Raw genomic sequence first — 22,214 nt, 5'->3', positions numbered from 1 at the left:
CAACGGAAAACAGTGACTGTTTTCTTGGGCTCCAAAATCACTGCAGACGGTGACTGCAGCCATGAAATTAAAAGACATGTGCTTCCTAGCAGAAAAGTTATGACCAACCTAGACAGCATATTAAAAATTAGAGACATTACTTTGCTGACAAAGGTCTGTCTAGTCAAAGCTATGGTTTTCCCAGAAGCCACGTATGGATGTGAACATTGGACCATAAAGAAAGCTGAATGCTAAAAAATTGATGCTTTTGAACTGTGGTGTTGGAGGACTCTTGAGAGTCCCTTGGACTGCAAGGAGATCAAGCCAGTCAGTCCTCAAGGAGATCAGACCTGAATATTCTTTGGAAGGACTGATGCTGAAGGTCCAATACTTTGGTCATCTGATGCGAAGATCTGACTCATTGGAAAAGACCCTGAATCTGGGAAAGATTGAAGACAGGAGGAGAAGGGGACAACAGAGGATGAGATGGTTGGATGGCATCACCGACTCAGTGGACATGAGTTTGAGCAAGTTGGGAAGCCTGGCGTTTTGCAGTCTATGGGGTCGCAAAGATTTGGAAACAACTGAGGGACTGAACTGAACTACACTAGTTTTGGAGAAGAATAAATAGGGCCTAAACTAAAACATTAGCAGTGAAAACGGTTTCAAGGGAAAAGTGGGGAAATTTGAGTCACAGTAGAGATTAGGATGAAGGTGACCATTGATGGCATGAACTCATTCAGGAGCCAGGAGAGGTTTGATATAAAATGTGCATGAAGCTTGCATACTGAGGAGGGGGAGGAATACCTCTTCATAGAGACACAAAGGGAGGAAGAAATATGGCTGTATATATATATGGGATTGACAAGTGGCCAGTAGTGTTGCCAGATAACACACAGTATGTCCAGTTAATTTGAACTTCACATAAACAGTGAATAACTTTTAATTACAATATGTTTCAAATACTGCACCTTCATCTTCTCACAAGTTTCCCTTTCTTGAATGCCAAACATCTCATATATAATGCCACGCATGCATACTTGTCTGCAAATTCCTATTCATTCATCATGTCAGCTCAAGTGGTACAATCTGAGTCCCCTGACCCTGTACTCACACAGTATCACATATTACATGCTCTTTCAATTCAGTTCAGTTGCTCAGTCATGTCCGACTCTTTGCAATCCCGTGAACCACAGCACACCAGGCCTCCCTGTCCATCACCAACTCCCGGAGTCCACCCAAACCCATGTCCATTGTGTCAGTGATGCCTTCCAACCATCTCATCCTCTGTCGTCCCCTTCTCCTCCTGCCCTCAATCTTTCCCAGCATCAGGGTCTTTTCCAATGAGTCAACTCTTCGCAACAGGTGGCCAAAGTATTGGAGTTTCAGCTTCAACATCAGTCCTTCCAATGAACACCCAGGACTGATCTCCTTTAGGATGGACTGGTTGGATCTCCTTGCAGTCCAAGGGACTCTCAAGAGTCTTCTCCAACACCACAGTTCAAAAGCATCAATTCTTTGGTGCTCAGCTTTTTTTATAGTCCAACTCTCACATCCATACATGACCACTGGAAAAACCATAGCCTTGACTAGACAGACTTTTGTTGGCAAAGTAATGTCTCCGCTTTTTAATATGCTGTCTAGATTGGTTATAACTTTCCTTCCAAGGAGCAAGCATCTTTTAATTTTATGGCTGCAGTCACCATCTGCAGTGATTTTGGAGCCCAGAAAAATAAAGTCAGCCACTGTTTCCACATCTATTTACATGGTTATTATAAAGGATTTCCTACATATACTCCTCTAGATTATAAGTTTCTTGAAAACAGGGAGCAGGACTTTTCATTTTTGTAGCCCTTGTCTAGCACAATGGATGTCATGTAAGAGGAAGTCAGTAAATATTTGTTGACTGAATGAATGTTCTATTACACTTCAGATCTTTATAACTTCTTTTCCAGCTTTTTCTAGCTCATGTCTCTTTGACTTCATTTTCTTTCATGTTAAACCATCCTCCATGCTGATATAAGAGGTATCTTTATAAAACATGAATCACCTACAATGCTTGGCTCCTTAAAAATCATTGATTACTTCATGATACCCAATGGAAGAAGGAGAGACTCTTCAACATGGTCTTAAATATTCCCCACAATTTAATCCCCAAACTAAGTGGTTAAGAGCTCAGACTTTGAAATTATGTCTGGATTAGAATCCTGGCTTAGTCACTTGAAAAGCTATGTGACTGTGAGAGAATAACTATATATAAAATAGGGGTAATATCTACCTCATAAAACTGTTGTGAAGATTAAAGGAGATGTCTGCAAAACATTTACTACAGAACTTTAGGACCTGCCACTATAGTACACTAACAAATACAGCTATATTAATATCCTTTCCAGCTTCATCCCCAACACTTCCTCTCTACTCACACTAATAACCTTCTGTAGCAGCTATACTTTATAACATGCCAGTTCTTCAAACTTCTGGCTGGTTCATCAGTCTGTCTTTTTATTCACAATGCTTTATTTGTTTACAATGCTCATTCTATGTCAGCCTGCTTGGAAAGCTTGATATTTAAAGTTTTGCTATGGATAATATCTAGTATACATATACAGCAATAGTAAAGGAAGTTAGAAATGACTAGGTTTTTCTGGTAGTTTGTGCTATGTATAAATTTTAGAACTCCATAGGCTTTCTTTATTTTAATAAGTGGATATTTTACAGGCCCTAAATCCTTTATTGGTTCTAGTGGTCAGAATACTCTCACTTATTTTGTGTATGCTATAGATTTTTGGCTTTTTAAATTTTTTTCACCTCTTAAAAGAAATCCATTTTCAGTTACTTATGTGCTTTGCAAATACTGTCACCCTAATCTAAGCCTAGACCAAACCAGGAAAATATTTTTCAATAACCTGAACCCAAGAGACTGTATAAACATACTTCTACTCTAGAAGTATGTCTTGTGACACCAAAAAAAACAACCAGACATACAAACTACTTCCTGATTATTGTGAAATAAGATCTAAAAGGTTTTTTAAAATGCACTTGAGACAGCTCAAAAATATCCAGAAATATTCTGATATTTCTAAAGTATCTTTTACCCATTCATGGAGATTTGAGAGTAGAAAACTATAGATACCATGCTCTTCTTTTTTTTCCCTTTCTTTTCTGTCTTTTTCTTTACCTTTGCTCCTTCAGGTCCATTTTGTCCAGGAATCCCAATATCTCCAGGAAAACCCTAGGGGACACAAAAAATACAGGGAGTTTATTCCATAGCAAATTACTTTAAATTTATTAAGCATACAAAAATTCCCTTTGCCTTTCTTTGATGTCCACTTAAAATGATTTATTCTCCTCAAAATTAATTAATTTAATACCTCAATATTAAAGATTGTTAGGCAGTTGTCTGACAATGGAATGCAAGACTTACAAAGTATACTAAAATAAAGCTTACTTCATCAATTATTCACAAACAATCCTCAGACCCAAAGAAAATTCTCTAATCTAGTCTAAGAAATTTTTTAGATCATATTCAGAATCATTCAAAACTTGAAAAAAGGACAAAAAGATATGTACAGGTCTTTTAAGTGTCATTTGGGACACAGAGTCAACCAACAGTAGGAAAATGTACTTTGTTTGACTCACTGTTTACTAATTACACATTAATTCTTCTGTTTTGTGAAAAAGAAAAAAACCCCATAGGTTATAGCTTAATATACAGGATACTAATTAGTTTTATATCAAACTCAACTATCTTATTCTAACATTCCCATATATAAATAGATCAAATGTTCTTTGAATTTATTTTTACATTTTACTGGTTCTATCATTAGTTAGTGAATTGAATAAAATCTTTGACCTATGTTTACTTAATATTTGCCTGAAAATCATATTACCTTTTTGGAAATTATACTTTAGCAGTCTAAAACAGTTGTTTCAGGAAATAAAAATGGACCAAAATGTTAAATAAGTTTGTTCTGAGAAAAAGCCAAGAATGTTGCTCTAAAATGTTAGAGCAATATTCTTTCTCAAATAATACATTAGAATAAAATTCATCAGGATCAGTTTCAATATTGATAATAAGCTAATAATTATAGTTTCCTTATATTTTGTCATAGATAGTTATTTTAGTGTTTTCTTCTGACATGGAAAAAGGAATAAAAAGCAAGACAAGTTGAAAAATCATATCTTTAAAAGTTAAGAAGGCTGCAATTAAGTATGAGTATCAGCTAGAAAAGACAATTCAGTGGAGGGGTAAATATTATGATAATTAGTGCCAACAAGTAAGATAGACTAGCAAGGTTGATTCTGGAAAACTCATCTTGGGGGGGAAAAAATCAAAAGTAAGTGATATAAATTCATCCAGTTTGGGTTACGAAAGAAATGTCTTGATTCCAATTTAAACTTGGGCTCTGTGGAGAAAATATTACTTGTGGATGTTTCTGGCAAGAGAAAAGGCAATGGTAACAGAAAGACTGGACACAAGGTCAGATTTCTGGAAGCTTCGGAACAGAATACATTCAATTCAGACATGTCAATTGCCTTTCTAAGGGAAATCAGGGTCATCTATACCTTCTCTCCCTGAAGGAGGAAACAGCAACCCACTCCAGTTTTCTTGCCTGGGAAACCTCTTGGATAGAAGAGTCTGGCAGGCTACAGTCCATGGGATTGCAAAGAGTTGGACACAACTGACCGTGTGCATGTGTGTGTGTGCACACACACACACATTCTCTGCCCTGAGTAATTTTTCTTTATCTTTCTTCATCTGCAACACTTACATTTTAAATAAGAGATTAAAAAATATATTACTTGAAATCTTTCTTTGACCTCCAAAACCCTGAGCTAGGTCCCATCTAAGACTCTCACACCATCCTAGGGTCCTACAAGGTTACTTAATGTAGTGTTTGGCTGGTTTGGTATTCCTCATCAGGTTGTATTATAACACAGGTATGTATAGTAAATTATATATGTTACAAATGTAATAAATTCCTTGAGGGCAACTTTATCTCTACTAACCACCGTATTCCCAGAAACTAGTAAAACATCTGGCACAAAATAAATGTTAAAAAAATTTTATTTTTTGTTGTTGTTGAACAATGACATGTTTGTTTCTTTTGACAAAAAAAAAGACTACATGGCTAGTGGCTACTTTTGGCCCCTTGGTACCAGTTTACAACCACGGGTTCACAGCATCCTCGTGGATAAATTCATAATTCCCATCCATGCAAAAGATGAGCCTAGAACACCTTCTTATACTTGAAAGAAAGCTGTAAAAGGTATAATATTTGTCATGTTAAAAGAACTCTGGGAGTCTGAAAAGGATCTCATCAGTCATATATGAGATAATATGAACTTTAATAAGGATAAAAACTGCAATGCATTGAAACATGTCAAATATGTTTAAACTCAAAAGTTCAAAATGACACAATAACAAAAAATTACTCACATTTAGAAGCCAAAAGAGCCAACTCATTTCCAAAACTGGTTAAAAAAGGTGAAAAATCAAACGTTTATTCTACTTTTTCTATACATACTATAACTAACCAAAGAGCAGATTAGGGGATGTATTCCAGCCAATAAACCAAACAAAAAGAGAGACAAGAATATCACCATTTTGCAATACCCTACATGATCTAATGTATTAACATATAGGGAACTGAAGCATCACAACTGTTACTGACATCACAGAATGATACTAGACATTTTGTGCTTCCTGATGAAAGAACACAGTATCACCCACAGTCTTGCCAAAAACGAACAAGTAAAACAGACTTTGGTCAGGCCTCTATATGTGACTACTAATTTGCAGGAAATACAGAGGAGGGAGAAAACATGCTTATCTACATCATGAGACTATAATCAGCAAAACCCATGCTGTTGGAAACTCTACAGGTTAAATGACTGGGGATCTTCAACAATTATAAATGGGGAAAAAACAATGGAAAAAGAACTTTCAGATGGAAAGACACAAGACTTAAAAAAAGACAAGACTAAACAATAGTTTTAAAGGATGTGCACTTGAGTGATAAACTATAAAAGATAAAAGAGGAACTGCTTACTTTCAGAAGGAGAAAAGAGGCTTGTGACTGGGTTGGTATCCATAAAAGTTTCTGGGGTAACTGGCAGTTCCATTCCTGACCTGTGTATTAGTTGTAAGAGCATTTGTCTTATAACTGCCTGTGATGTACATTTGTTTTATATAGCTTTCAGTGGCTGAAATTTATATTCAATAAAACAGTAAAAAAAAAAAAAAGGTATTGTGGTGACTTCTGGGTTAACATGGACTATGGAGTATATGCATAAACATCGGCTCCTTCTTAAACATGAAAATTACAGTAAAGGAATGTGAAAAAGACAAAAAGTACCAAAGATGAAGGAATAAGAGACAAAAGATGTCAAAAAATCTGATCGTATATTATAGCCATGTAAGTTGACTATTTTAAAATTAAAACTTTATTTAAAAGTTAAGAAGCACATCAATTTAGTTTTTAAAAAGAGGGGGAAAAAGGTTCTTCAAATAGTATACCTTAGAAACTTGGCAAGAGAATATTTTTATTATATAAAAAATTCCATACCCGAATTTTTGGTATGGATTGGGTTACCATTAGGTAAAGATCTTACCTTTTAAATAATAATAAATTTAAAAGATAAAAATCAGAGTTAACCTTGTCAACTGTATTTTAATGATAATATATATCTATAAAAGAAATCTTTTAACTTTCAAATTTATTGTTGAAATTGTAAATCAAATGACAGGACATGGCTGCCATCACCAAGTAGCAAAATTTAAGAGAGCTTAGAAATTGAAAGATTTAAAAAAACACTGTTCATCGTCTATAACTTTCATTTAAAAAAACTACACTGGCATGAAACTATGTAGAAAGAAAATTTTAAAATATAATAAAATGCTCTAATTCTGCTTTTTTCATTTAAAATCTTTTGGTAAACATTAAAAAGTCAAAATGGTTTCTTCCCACAATGCACTTCACTATCTCTGTGGTCACATTACAACTGTGATGTGGTCTGACTTCTGGAGATTTCTTAAAAAAAAACTGTGATATCACTGATATATAATATATTACTTCCAGGGTAAAATACCTGTATATACAGAGAAATGATTATTACAATATGTCTAGCTAACATCCATCACTATCGTTGTAATTGTGTGTGTGATAACTTTTGATATGTTCTCTCTTAGCTACTTTCAAATATATAATACAGTATTATTAACTATCTCACCATGTTATACATTACATTCCTATGACTTACTTATTTACTGGTTTATTTTAGCCTTTGTTGTCTGGGCTTCTGGTGTCAAAGAAAGAAAGAAAGAAAAAGTCATCACCAAGACCAATGTCAAGGAGCTTCTGCCAATGTTGTCTTCTTTGAGTTTTATGGTTTCAGGTAGTCCAATCAAGCTTTAGATCCAATTTGAGTTAATTTTTGTGTATAATGTAAGATAGAGGTCAAGTTTCTTTCTTTCTTTTTTTTTTTTTTTGCATGTGTTGTTCAATTTTCCCCAAACCATTACTAAATGGACTGTCCTTTCCCTCACGTATACTCTTGGCTCCTTTGTCATAGATTAACCGATCATATGCGGATGGGTTTATTTCTGATCTTTCTTTTTTTCCTTTCTATTTTGTTCCATTAATCTATGTGTCTGTTTTTATTACTAAACCTTTGTAATGTAGTTTAAAACTAGGAAGTGTAATGCCTCCAGCTTCACTCTTCTTTCTCAAGGTTGCTTTGGCTATTTGGGGTCATTTATGATTCCATATGCCCATGAGAATGAAATGGCAACCCACTCCAATACTCTTGCCTGGAAAACTCCATGGACAGAGGAGCCTGGTAGGCTACAGTCCATGGGGTTGCAAAGAGTTGGACATGACTGAGCGACTTCACTTTCACTTTTCACTTTCATGATTCCATATGAATTTTAGGATCATTTGTTACATTTTTGTGAAAGATGCCATTGGAGTTTTGATAAGGATTGCACTGAATCTGTAGATTGCTTTGACAAGTATGGACATTTTAACAATATTAATAATTCTTGCCGTCAATGAACATGGAATATCTTTTCATTTATGTGCATCTGCTTCAATTTCTTTCATCAGTGTCTTACAGTTTTCAGTATACACATCTTTCAGCTCCGTGGTTAAATTTATTCCTAGGTTTTTGTTTTTTTGAGGAAAATGGGATTGTTTTAAGTTCTTATTCTGATATTAGTGTATTGAAACAACTGATTTTTTGTATCTTGATTTAGTATTTTGCATCTGGTGCCTTTTTAATATAAATAGTTTAATCACCAATTTTTATCAAGAAGCAGAAAAGTCAAGTAGCTTTAAAAATAATAAGTAAAAATGTGTCTTCTATTTTTGGACTTCTAATATTTGTTTACTGTACTGAGTGACTCAGCATCCTCTCCAGTAAAAACAATGTTTTATTATTCTCTGATCACTAAAAGCTGGAGCCTAATTCACATTCATTTTTAAAGCAAAGCATGGAAATTAAAGCACTAACAGACTGTCTTTCCTACTCTGGCAAAGTGTCCTAATAGGATAAATATAATGCTCTATGGTATCCATTGAGCACATTAGTACTTCTTTAATAGAAGAATAGGAGTAGTAAGTCTGTTTTTTTTTTTGAAATACATAGTAAAATGGTAAATGGATAAATAATCCACAATAACTAATTCAGTGGATAAACTAATTATGGTGTATTGGTAAAATGAAACAACCTGGATGTGGCAACCTGGATTAATCTCAAATACATTATGCTAAGTAAAAGAAGTCAGACCAAACAAGAGTACATACTGTATGAGTTCATTTACATACAACTTTGGAAAAATGCAAATTCATCTAAAATTCAAAAAGCAGATCAGTGGCAGCCTGGGAAGAGTTGGGGCAGAAAAACAAAATGAGGGATTACAAAAAGAGAATAAGTGTTGAGTTTAACAAATACCTTTTCTATCTTGATCTTGGTGATGGTTTCATAGGTGGCACATATATGAAAAATTATGAAATTACACAATTTAAAATATACACCGTGGCTCAGATGGTAAACCTGCCTGCAATGTGGGAGATCTGGGTTCCATTCCTGGGTTGAAAAAACTCTCTGGTGAAACGAATGGCTATCCATCTTTCATTCACATTAAGCAGTAGTTAGGCACATGGAGATATTCTGGAGCACTTCTACCAGGTTAGTCAATGAACAGCAATAAATGATGGCTACCTCCTTGATAAGGCCAATTGACAAGGACCAAGCAGGGAAAAAGCGCAGAAGCAGGCTTATGTCAGAGGATATAAACTAGGGAAAAATGGAAGATTCTGTAAGTAAGATTTATTTTTTAGGGAAAACATCAATAACTCAAATACTAAGAGAAATAATGAAGTTTCCAGTGGGTAGCCATTCCCTTCTCCAAGGGATATTCCCAATCTAGGGATTGAACCCAGGTCCCCCACATTGCAGGCTGATTTGTTACCATCTGGGCCATGGTATATATTTTAAATTGTATAATTTCATGATTTTTCATATATGCATAACCTGTGAAACCATCACCAAGATCAAGATAGAAAAGGTTATTTGTATAACTCAGAACTTTGTGGATCACAACAAACTGTGGAAAATTCTTTAAAAAATTGGGAATACCATACCACCTGACCTGCCTCCTAAGAAATCTGTATGTGGATTAAGAAGCAACAGTTAGAACTGGACATGGAACAACAGACTGGCTCAAAATTGGAAAAGGCTCAAAATTGAGGCTGAATATATGCAGAGTAAATCATGCAAAATGCTGAGCTGGATGAAGCACAAGCTGCAATCAAGATTGCCGGGCCCCACTACAATATTGTAAAGTAATTAGACCTCCAACTAATAAAAATAAATGAAAAAAAAACAACATAAAAAAAAAAGATTGCTGGGAGAAATATCAATAACCTCAGATATGCAGATGACACCAACTAATGGCAGAAAGTGAAGAGGAACTAAAGAGCGTCCTGATGAAAGTCAAAGAGGAGAGTGAAAGAGCTGGCTTAAAACTCAACATTTGAAAAACTAAGATCATGGCATCTGGTCCCATCACTTCATGGCAAATAGATGGGGAAACAATGGAAACAGTGAGAAAATTTATTTTCTTGGGCTCCAAAATCACTGCAAACAGTGACTGCAGCCATGAAATTAAAGGACACTTAATCTTTGGAAGAAAAGCTATTGACAGACAACGTAATAAAAAGCAGAGACATCACTCTGTTGACAAAGGTACGTCTAGTCAAAGCTATGGATTTTCCAGTAGTCATGTATGGATGTGAGAGTTGGACCATAAAGAAGGATGTGCACCAAAGAATTGATGCTTTTGAACTGTGGTGTTGGGGAAAACTCTTGAGAATCCCTTGGACTGCAAGGAAATCAAACCAGTCAATCAAAAGGAAATACCTTAATATTCATTAAAAGGACTGATGCTGAAGCTGAAGCTCCAATACTCTGGCCACCTGATGGGAAGAACTGACTCATTAGAAAATACCCTGATGCTGGGAAAGCTTGAAGGCAGGATGAGAAGGGAACAACAGAGGATGAGATGGCTGGATGGCATCGTCAACTCAATGGACATGAGTCTGAGCAAACTCTAGGAGACGCTGAAGGATAGAGAAGTTTGGTGTGCTGCAGTTCATGGGGTCACAAAGAGTCAGACGTGACTGAGGACTGAACAACAGCCCATTCCAGTATTCTTGCCTGGAAAATTCCATGCACAGAGGAGCCTGGTGGGCTACAGTCCATGGGGTTGCCAAGAGTCAGAGGTCAACTGAGGGACTCTCACTTTCACTTTTCATTTTATAAATATATATCTCAATTATACCTATGTAAAGCTATACAAATAAAAGCTAATTGGTATTGGGTGTTTTAGGAAATCATTTGCTCTTTGGTAAGCAACAGTTTGTTATGATTTGAAAGAAAGAAAATAGAATTTATTCATTGAACTTGGCCCCAGATAAAATTTGTGAAATTCAGAATTTGAATAGTTTTGGAAGTAATAGCACATTCGATTATAATAGGTTAAAAATAAAGCACATATTTGGGGAAATTTCCACTTTTATGTTATTTTATAATATAGCTTTATTTTTTATTTATTTTTAATTGTGAACTTGAGGCTCATTTATTCACTTCTCTTTAACATGTTGCCTAAGCATTTCCAGGGATACAAATAATTTTTTTATGATGTGGCTTTAGATACTCTGTTATTATAGATGAGTGACATGTCATTTAACTGTCAAGTTTTTTTCATTGATTTCTATATACATTGTGCATTACATACTTAAGAATACAATGTGGTTTGGCTTAAATTTATCTTCTGGGCAGTTTATAAGTCTAAACAAAGTAGAGATGTTACTTTGAAAAATAGTCATGTTGAGAAAAGATAAAATAAAAAACCACTTAAGATAGGGTAACATACAAATTATGAATTCCTAGAGGACAAAGTTATGCAAATCCTCATCTGGTGCTGGGCACACAGTACATTAAATAAATATTTGATGGCTGGAATTGATGAACAAATTAAAAACAAATTCTATTTGAATAATTATATTTTCAATTATGCAGTTTCCAAAGTGACCCTTTGTCTGAAAAAAAAAAACCAACTAGTATATATTCTATAAACAGGATTAAAATTTTACATATGCAAACAAGAAATGAATGCACTCAGAGGGAGAGAGATTCTGAAAGGGGGGAATCTGGTTTGAGACATGGATCCAAAAAACAATTATAAAATTTTGTTCTTTAGCATTTGTGGAAGTACGTGCCATGTCAAGGAATATACTGAGTTCAAGTACAAAAGTAATAAAAGAAAATTAAAATGATCTTTTCTGAGTGAGGACAATCCATCCAAAAGTTAATGCCAAAAAAAATATTTGAAAGGACAAAAGTAAAAAAATCAGTTTTTCAGTAAATTATAGAAACTAAACTGTAACACAGTGTGCAGCTGCAAATTAAGAAACTGTTCTGTCTTCTGAGAAAACCACAAACAGAAAGCATGAGCTTCTGGAAAAAGAAATGCAGAATAAAGAATTCATCTAAGTATCTGGCTCGCTTTCATTTTCTTGCTGTTTTAAATCTAAAAATCCATCAAAACCAGATTTTTTCATTATGATACTGTTGAAAATCTTTGCAAACAATTATTGCTATTTATATTTTTCCCTTTGCAACTCTGTATGTTTAAGCAGTAAAAATAGCACAGCCGAACTCTAAATTCCATTTATATTTAACATTCTAAAAACTCAGCAGAAAAAATCCACAAAGACGATAAAATGCCTTACAAGATAGCATACACTCTCTCTTCTGAATAAAACTTTGCTTAAATAATATTCACAGTGTGTTTGAAGACACTTAAAAATAGACCTTCAAAGTCAGCTGCAAGTCTTTTATTCTACAGAAAGCTATAGAAAACTATCACTAAACTTATAATTTTAAATAAATTATTTTGATCATTATTTAATACTTAAGTTTGGAAAACCTATAGTGACAAAGGGCAGTTCTGTAGTAGACTGGGGAAGGGAGGAACATGAAGGGCAAAATGGAAAGATTACAAAGGTGAACAATGAAATATGGGGGTTTGATGGGTAAGTCCACTATTTTGATTTTGGTGACTGTTTTACAACTCAAACATATGTTGATAATTATCAAATTGCACAATTTAAATGTATGCAGTATATAAATTATACTTCAATAAAACTGCAAAACAAAAGCAATGTTTTATATAACCACCTGTTTTTTGGTAAACAACAGCTGTCAACCATTCAAAGAACCTCAGAAAACTTGTCCTCAGATAAAAATCAGCAAAACTCAGATTTCAAAATGTTTTGGAGATAATAGGATGACTGTGATTTGATACTTACCTTTAGATGAATATCATTTTAGATACTCACTGTCTATATATTTGACTCATTTAGAATTCTTATGAGCACCTTAAAGAGTTATCTAGTCATTCCTTTAACAACACATAGTTACTATGTGTCAAGCATTGTTCTTGGTTCTGGACATATGCTAGAGAACAAAGATATTCCCTGGTTTCATAGAATGTATGTTTTGGAGACTCATTTCATTTCATTGTTAAGTTTGTGGCAGGGAGTGAGAAGTTGGGTGATTTAAAAATTGATTTATATTGTTACTGGCAACTGGCATGTATCAACTGCCCATGTTTGTTCCAAATACACAACTACAGGCCAGGGGCTTCTCAGGCGGCTCAATGGTAAAGAATTCGCCTGCCAATGTAGGAGACGTGGGTTTGATCCCTGGTTGGGGAAGATCCCCTGGAGAAGGAAATGGCAACCCACTTCAGTATTCTTACCTGGAGAATCCCATGAACAGAGCAGTCTGGTGGGCTACAGTCCATAGGGTTGCAAAGAATCAGACATGTGTGAGCACACACACACACATACACACTCACCCATGGGCCTGGGGCAGTCTATGTTTTTTCTCAGTCTCTTGTTTTCCAAATGGAATGAATATTGTGGCTATCTTGCTTTTTTCTAATATCATATATGGACTAGTTAAGATGTAGACTTATATCTGTGCCTCACTGAGAATCCACCTTACCCGAAGAACCTGGCCTTGGAGCTCAAAGCAGCAACTGACCAATAGGTTGGGCTATCTTTCTTTGGAAAAAGAGGAATGTATTTTCAGTTATGTGGATGGCTGCAGCATATTACCAAAGGCATTTGGAAAACTATGTAAGTGGGAACAAGGGTATATAGGGCACCAAAGGCATAAAATGTAGAGGACATTTCTTTTTATCTGCTCACCATCTCTTTGGGAAACCACCCTCCTCTCCAATCTGTAGTATGTGTGCTTCTGGTCCCCATCGCAGTATTTAGGGGTAGGTGAATGATCCAAATCCTGTTAATTACAGTATTTCTGTTCCAATGGATGTTGTGATTGATTTAAAAACGACATAATCCCAGTCAGATTGACTGGAGTCCATCTTAGAATTTCTGCCAGAGCTATACAGAAAGAAGAATGCTTTCCTTTTGCTAAAATTGACAACTCTGAGAGCAACATAACCCTATAGTTCCCAAAATCCACTGTTTCCACAGTGTGTTGTGAATGAAGCCAACAGAGGTAGGTTAAGACTAGGAAATGAGGGTAATTTGATTATATTCATCTAGTTCCTGTATCTAGTGAAACCTCTTGGCACATGCACTGCTGACCTTCCTGACTACATTAGCCAGTCCCAAAAATTGGCTGAAAATTGTTTGTTAGGTTTCTGTCATTTTTAATGGGAATAGATCCGACTAAAACACTGAACTATCTACAGTTCTTTAAATACACATAGCTTCATCATATACCTGTTCTGGAATACCCTTGCCCTATGTTTGCATTTGGTAAGTCTCTACTATTTCTTCATCAACCAATCTTCTTGGAAGTCTGTCTTACCTCCCTGCCCCAGGTTCCTTCATCACACAATTTGTTACCAATTCAATTATATCATGATCTGTGAAGCTTATCATAGATCCTCTTAATCAAAATCACCAACTTGTTCCTTTATATTACTGCAGAACTATTAACATGGCTTTTTTGTACTTATTGCACTATATTATACTTGGATGTGTTTCTTTATTCCAATATGTGAGCTGAGGGAGGGAAACGAATGTCTCTTACTCATTTTTATACCTCCATCATTTAACTTAATATGTTGCTGGAGACAATGCTCCATAGTCTCGAATTTTGCACATTATGCAAATGAGGTACTTAGCTTTCCTCTTACCAGTCTCTCTTCAGGGAATTTTGCATAGTAAAGAGATAATGTCTTCCCCTACAGCAAAAGGCAGCAACACTTACTGTCCAGATAATAATGTCTTTCTCTGGAACCCATTATTTTTTATAGCTGCCCATTATAAAAGATCTAGCTTCCCTCAGCTCAAAGTTCCTCTTATGTAATGCAACCCACTGCACATGCAAATATCATCCAGCTCTCTTCTCATCACCCTCTGAGAAATGAAGATCACTGAGTCAGTGAAAAATGTTGATACTCCAGCAACTACTGCTGCTGAGAGTAATAAATGATCCTTTGTCTCTGTCCCAGGAGCCTGTGTGTTCTCCCAGAATCTATGATATGGTTAAGCTAACTTGTTGTCTTGCCAATAGGATAAAATATCAGATCCTTCACAGTCCCTGATGGTTCCAGTGATGAGAATGAAATAGTGGTGGAGAGACGGCTTTCTGGAAGAGAAAGTATGAGTGCTTCACCAGACGATAGCAGGATATGGGAAGAATTCATGGGAACTGGCAGTGAACACAACCAAATTGTACAGCCAACCAGGCAATAAGTTGTCCCCAACTATACTACCTGCTAAGAGGAGGAACTGGGAAAGATGGCTATAGACCAAGTACTGGGAGTAGGAAGTACCTTCGGAGATAGTTGACCTAGTTGTTGTTAACTCTTTTTTTGGTGGAAAGATAGCCTCATCAATCTGTTGAGCAGCCTCAGGTCTAACTCACTGAACAATAGTACTAAGTACTATTATTAACAGTAACTGATAAGATTTATCCTAGGCTGGCAGAAGACTCCATTTCCTTTCAGACAGCATGGACTACCATCTAATCTAAACTGAATATGAAAAGATAGAAATTTGGAACACTATGGGATTGGAAAAGCAAAAGAGTTCCAGAAAAGCATCTACTTTTGCTTTATAGACTAAGCCAAAGCCTTTGACTGTGTGGATCACAATAAACTGTGGAAAATTCTTAAAGAGATGGGAATACCAGACCGCCTTACCTGTCTCCTGAGAAATTTGTATACAGTTCAAGAAGCAATAGTTAGAACTGGACATGGAACAACAGACTGGTTCCAAATAGGAAAAGGAGTAAGTACGTCAAGGCTGTATACTGTCACCCTGCTTATTTAACATATATGCGGAGTACATCATGCAAAATGCCAGGCTGGATGAAGCCCAAGCTGGAATCAAGATTGTCGAGAGAAATATCAACAACCTCAGATATGCAGATGACACCACCCTTATGGCAGAAAGCAAAGAAAAACTAAAGAGCCTCTTGACGAAAGTGAAAGAGGAGAGTGAAAAAGTTGGCTTAAAACTCAGCACTCAGAAAACCAAGATCATGGCATCTGGCCCCATCACTTCCTGGCAAATAGATGGGGAAACAATGGAAACAGTGAGAGACTTTAAGTTTTTGGGCTCCAAAATCACTGCAGATGGTGACTGCAGCCATGAAATTAAAAGACGCTTGCTCCTTGGAAGAAAAGCTGTGACCAACCTAGACAGCATATTAAAAAGTAGAGACATTACTTTACCAACAAAGGTCCATCTAGTCAAAGCTATGGTTTTTCCAGTAGTCATGTATGGATGTGAAGATGGACTGTGAAGAAAGCTGAGCGCCGAAAAATTGATGCTTTTGAACTGTGGTGTTGGAGAAGACTCTTGAGAGTCTCTTGGACTGCAAGGAGGTCAGACTAGTCAATCCTAAAGAAAATCAGTCCTGAATATTCATTGGAAGGACTGATACTGAAGGTGAAATTTCAATACTTTGGCCACCTGATGTGAAGAACCAACTCATTGGAAAAGACCCTAATGCTGGGAAAGATTGAAGGAGGGAGGAGAAGGGAACGACAGAGGATGAGATGGTTGGATGGCATTACTAACACGATGGACATGAGTTTGAGTAGGCTCTGGGAGTTGGTGATGGACAGGGAGGCCTGGTGTACTGCAGTCCATGGGGTCGCAAAGACACGACTGAGCGACTTAGCAGCAGCAGCAACAGTGTATGTACAAATCTTGTCTTTCTCAAGCAGGCTGTAAATTTCCCCAAATTATGGATAATATGTACATTTTTTTTAATATATCCTACTGTGCAAGGAGATCCAACCAGTCCATCCTAAAGCAGATCAGTCCTGGGTGCTCATTGGAAGGACTGATGCTGAAGCTGAAACTCCAATACTTCAGCCACCTCATGCGAAGAGCTGACTCATTGGAAAAGACCCTGATGCTGGGAGGGATTGGGGGCAGGAGGAGAAGGGAATGACAGAGGATGAGATGGCTGAATGGCATCACCGACTTGATGGACATGTGTTTGAGTAAACTCTGAGAGTTTGTGATGGACAGGGAGGCCTGGCGTGCTGCAATTCATGGGGTCGCAAAGAGTCGGACACGACTGAGAAACTGAACTGAACTGTATTCACTAGGCACAGCCGTGCCCACTGTAAGAACTCAAGAAATAATTTTTTTTATTGACTGATTCAATCACATTTTCTTTCAGCACTACCTTCTGAGTAACAACTGGGAACACCAAATTAACCCAACAAAACCCAGGTGGCAAAAGATGCCAAAGACCTAATTGGTTTAAATGAAGGGAATTCATAAGCACTAAGTTGTACTCAACTCATGTAGCTGGCCACAGGCAGCCTTATTCTGGTTAAGTTCACTAAAGTGCTAAAACAGACATTTAGAAGTACGACTTGACTATATGAGCAGAGTCTCCAAATGAACTTCAGTTTTGGTCTCTAATGAAGACCACCCTGGTAGAAAAAGAGGACCCACTGCATGACCACTTCTGGTATCTCTGTGATTAGTGGTCACTTGTGCAGTAAACAACTGACCTCATTTACCAAGAACATCATCCAAAATTCAACTACTTGGAAATCGCTGTAGCCCAGGGAGGTTAACAGCTGAATAAACAAACATTCTAACTATTCTGCTACCACATTTGAAGGTGGTTCACTGCCAGAACTGGGAGTAAGCATAAAGTCAGTGTTCAAAACTGATATTATTATGGTTAAAGAAAAAGAAAAGAGTCTGGCGTAGTATTTTCCTTATGTTTTTATAAAAGACAAAGAAGTATTACGGAAAAAAATTTAAACTATGTTTTAAAGTACATGTTTTGAGACACCTCTAATATTTATAATTCTGCAAAAAGCTGAATGCACAGGTATATTTACTTCTTTGTTACAGAAATTTAATAATTCACCTGGAATAAGCAAAATGCTAAGAAGCAAGAAAAAAACTTTAAGTAGTCTGAAGTGACATTTGTTCAGATGCTCTTTAATGCTGAACAGTTTTTTCAACGCCAATGTCAAATTCTACAACTCAAAATTCATTGCATTAGTTCAGCTTTCTGTTTAGTGTTGAAATGTAAATATCCTTGAGAGGGAAATATATTGCCCTTAGCTGTTAATCAGTTAATGATGGGAGTGAGATATATTTATCAGGTCTTTCTCTCAAAATAGTCTTTGACAAGAAGGGTAAATTATGGAAGGAAAAAGATACACTGGTTGTTTCAAATAGATAAGAACTCATGCCCAAGAGGGAAACAATATACACAGGAGAGACCAGAGGGATCAGGAAAGAAATTCTTTGGCTATTTCATAATTTTCTCTGAGAAATACATTGATCCTAGACTATTAAAGAATGGCCTGATTTTTTATTTTTATCAAACCTAATTAATCTTGATGTTTGGGAAAAAGAGACAGTGGGGGCTTTACACAGTCTGAATTTAGTATTCAGTTCAGTTCAGTCACTCAGTTGTATCCAACCCTTTGCGACCCCATGGACTGCAGCACACCAGACTTCTCTGTCCATCAACTCCTGGAGCTTGCTCAAACTCATGCCCAAGCTCTTTAAAGTTAAGACCTAATCTGATTCACCTTTTTTTTTTGTTTGTTTTTAGTGATTAATATAAAATAGGTATCTCTAGGACTTCCCTGGTGGTACAGTGGATTAAGAATCCACTGTGCAATGCAGGGGACATGGGTTTGATCCTTGGTCCAGGAAGATTCCACATGCAATGGAGCAGCTAAGCCTGAGTGCCACAGCTACTGAGCCCGTAAGCTGCAACTCCTGAAGCCCTTGTATCTAGAACCTGGGCTCCTCAACAAAAGCAGCCATCAAGGTGAGGAGCCCTCGCACTACATACAGAGGAGCCCCCGCTCTCTGCAACTAGAGAAAGTCCGTGAGCAGCAAAGAAGATTCAGTGCAACCAAAAAAAAAAAAAAAAAATAGGTATCTTTAAAGGACCTGTTGAAAGTTAGTAACTTAGATTTGGATTTTCTCTTAAAGAGGAGCCAAAAAGGCAAGGGTACTCCTATAGTTAGGTGGAACTTTGGTTCTAAGGATCAGCCAGTCACTAACATCTACATGGGCTTCACTGATGGCTCAGTGGTAAAGAATCTACCTGCCAATGCAGGAGATGTGGGTTTGATCCTTGGGTCAGGAAGATCCCTGGAGAAAGAAATGGCAATGCACTCCAGTATTCTTGCCTGGGAAATACCATGGACAAAGGAGCTTGGAATGCTATAGTACATGCGGTCACAAGAGTAGGATGTGATTTAGCAACTAAACAACAATACACATCCACGTAAGTGCCAATCAAATTGTATGTGGAGAGAATGTCAAGATTAGTACCATCATTCAAGATCTAAAATATGCAGGGTTTGTGCTCTCTATTAGAGCACTGTTTAATTTGTCAGACTGGTCCCTACCGAAATCAGTTTTATTCTGGAGAATGACTGTAGACCACCACAGCCCCAGTTGCAGCTGCTGTGTCAGATGTATTGAATAATATTATCACCCAAGCAGATGATTGAGACCCCCTTCACATGGTGTGTGATCATTGATGTGGCAAATGCACCCGTTTCATTTATGGTTTTTAAGAGACTGACAGGTAGTTCACATTCATGTGGACCCCTTTCAATCTAGAAGTATCAGCAGTGCATATTTACAGAGACAGGTATTTTAGTTAAGTCTGACTTTCCTCCTTTTATAGGTTTAACTAGCACCATTATCTAGGGGATTACAGAATACCTGATCCACAGGCACGGATCCCCACAGAGCACAGCACCTCTACCCTGAAGGAGATTAAAAGTGACCCCACAGTGTGATCCATTTGTCTCAATCCACCTTGTACCATCTAGAGGAAGCCAGTCTCATGGAACATTGGAACTGCCTTCTAAAGTTATAACTGAAGAAGCAGCTCAGAGGATGCAGTATGAAAGGAAAGAGACAGGGTATTTATTAAATCACAGACCTCCATAGGATGTTTTGTCTCTAATAGGAAGTATGCACAAGTTTGGGAACCAAGAAGTAGAAGTGGGTGTGGTCCTATCTGCCATCACTTCTAGTAAAACAGGGTAATTTTTGCTTTCTGTCCCCACAATCTTGGACTTCACAGGGGTGGAGATTCTGATACCCAAAGGGGCTTTCCCTTGACAGGAGACACAGCAAAGCTCTTAAACTAAAAATTATGGCTGCTACCACAGCACTTTAGATTTTTTTATGACAAGATATAAGCAAACAAGATGAGAGGTTACCAACTTGGCATGGTTAATTGACTGAAAAACAGGAGGAAAAGGAGGAAAGACTGCTTCATACCAAATAGGCAGGAAGGAACTTATGTGGAATACAGGAGATACAATGGAGCTCCAAGCAAAAGTTCATGACCCAGGTTTAGGTTAACCACTAGACAAGTCACCAAGACCTACTGAGAAGAAGGTGAGAGTGAAAGGGATTTGAAATGGATAGTGAAGGAGGGAGAAATAAGTACCAGTTATGGCCCCAGTGTAACTGGATCGACAACAGCCATAGTACATCCCATCAAAACAAACAGACCAATTAGACCAAAAGTAAGTGGTGACACAGCACATGAAAAGATGCTCAACATAACAAAAACAAACAAATAGCCCAATTGAAAAAAGTGGACAGGAGATCTAAATAGACATTTTTTCAAAAGAGACATACAGATGGCCAAAAACAAGAAAAGATGTTCAACATAATTAATTATTAGAGAAATGCAAACCAAAAGTACAGTGAAGTATTACTTCACACTGATCAAAATGGTCATATCAAAAAATCTACAATAAATGTTGGAGAGGGTGTATTGTTGGTGGCAATATAAATTGGTACAACCACTATGAAAAACAGTATGGAAGCTCCTTACAAAACTAAAAATAAAGCTACAATATGACCCAACAATCCTACTCCTGGGTATATATTCAGAGGAAACCATAATTCAAAAAGGTAAATGCACTCCATAGTTCACTGCAGTACTATTTACAACAGCCAAGACATGGAAGCAACTGAAACATCCGTCAACAAATGAAAGACGTTGTATGTATATACAATGGAATATTACTCAGCCATCTAAAGAATGAAATAATGCCATTTGAAGCAAAATGAATATAGTTTCTTATGCTAAGTGAGGTTAGAAGAAGACAAACATCATATGATGTCATTTATATGTGGAATATAAAAAAATGATACAGATGAACTTATTTTACAAAAATGAAATAGACTTATAAACATAGAAAATAAACTTATGGCTACCAAAGGGGATAGTAGAGAGAAGCAGGGAGATAAATTAGGAATTTGGGATTAACATATACATACTATTGTATATAAAATAAGTAAACAAAGACCTGCTGTATAGCACAGGGAATTCCACTCAATATTCTGTAAATGACCTAGATGGGAAAAGAATCTAAAGAGTGGATATATGTATATACAAAACCAATTCACGTTGTTTTACACTTAAAATTTACACAATGTTGTAAATCAACTAAACTCCAATAACAATTTTTTTAAAAATTTAAAAGAACTACATGAGGTGATGGATGTACTAATTATCTTGATCATGACAATAATTCCACAATGTATATCAAGTCATCACATTGTATACTTTTATAAATGTTATTGTATTTGCTGATTATTCCCAGTTATTTTTCAATGAAGTTATAAAATATCATAGAGCTTCTTATCATTAAAACAACGTGACAACTGTGCAGGAACAGACAACCATTCAAGTGGAAAGGAAAACAAATTTCAGACATAGACCCCAAAACCATGAAAATTTACTATATGATAAGGGTGACATCTTAAAATCACTGATGCGAAGACAAATTGCTTAACAAATGGTTCTGGGACAACTGAGAAGCCATTTAGTAAAGGATAAACTTAAGCATATATATCACAATATTCACACACACACACACACACACACGCACACAAAACCAAGGAATTTGCTCAAGGTACTCAGGCTACCTCCTCAATTCTCATTCAGAAGACATCAATCGCAAAGCATCATACTTTTCAACTATTAATTTAAGCCTTTCATCATTCAATAATTAACAAAAGCTATCTCAGAAGTATATACCTAGGACCATTATTTTGATCCCTTATTTAATAACTCTTACTGGATTGTCCTTTGACATTGTTATCAATCTATGCTCAAATATGGAAATCACACAATAC

The 22,214-nt window shown here is 36.5% G+C and overlaps 1 protein-coding gene across 1 annotated transcript in view; it reads right to left on the bottom strand.

The window, feature by feature from the left end:
* COL24A1 (collagen type XXIV alpha 1 chain) overlaps positions 1-22,214 on the bottom strand; it is a 350,400-nt gene that overhangs the window by 203,810 nt on the left and 124,376 nt on the right. Inside the window, exon 19 of the mRNA XM_070467179.1 lies at positions 3,158-3,211. Coding sequence (XP_070323280.1) covers positions 3,158-3,211 — 54 coding nt within the window. The remainder of the gene's footprint in view (positions 1-3,157; positions 3,212-22,214) is intronic.

This window comes from Odocoileus virginianus, chromosome 5 (assembly GCF_023699985.2).
Source record: "Odocoileus virginianus isolate 20LAN1187 ecotype Illinois chromosome 5, Ovbor_1.2, whole genome shotgun sequence".
NCBI lineage: Eukaryota > Metazoa > Chordata > Mammalia > Artiodactyla > Cervidae > Odocoileus > Odocoileus virginianus.
Note: the sequence above shows the minus strand (reverse complement) of the source record. Positions and strands in the feature narration are given on the sequence as shown.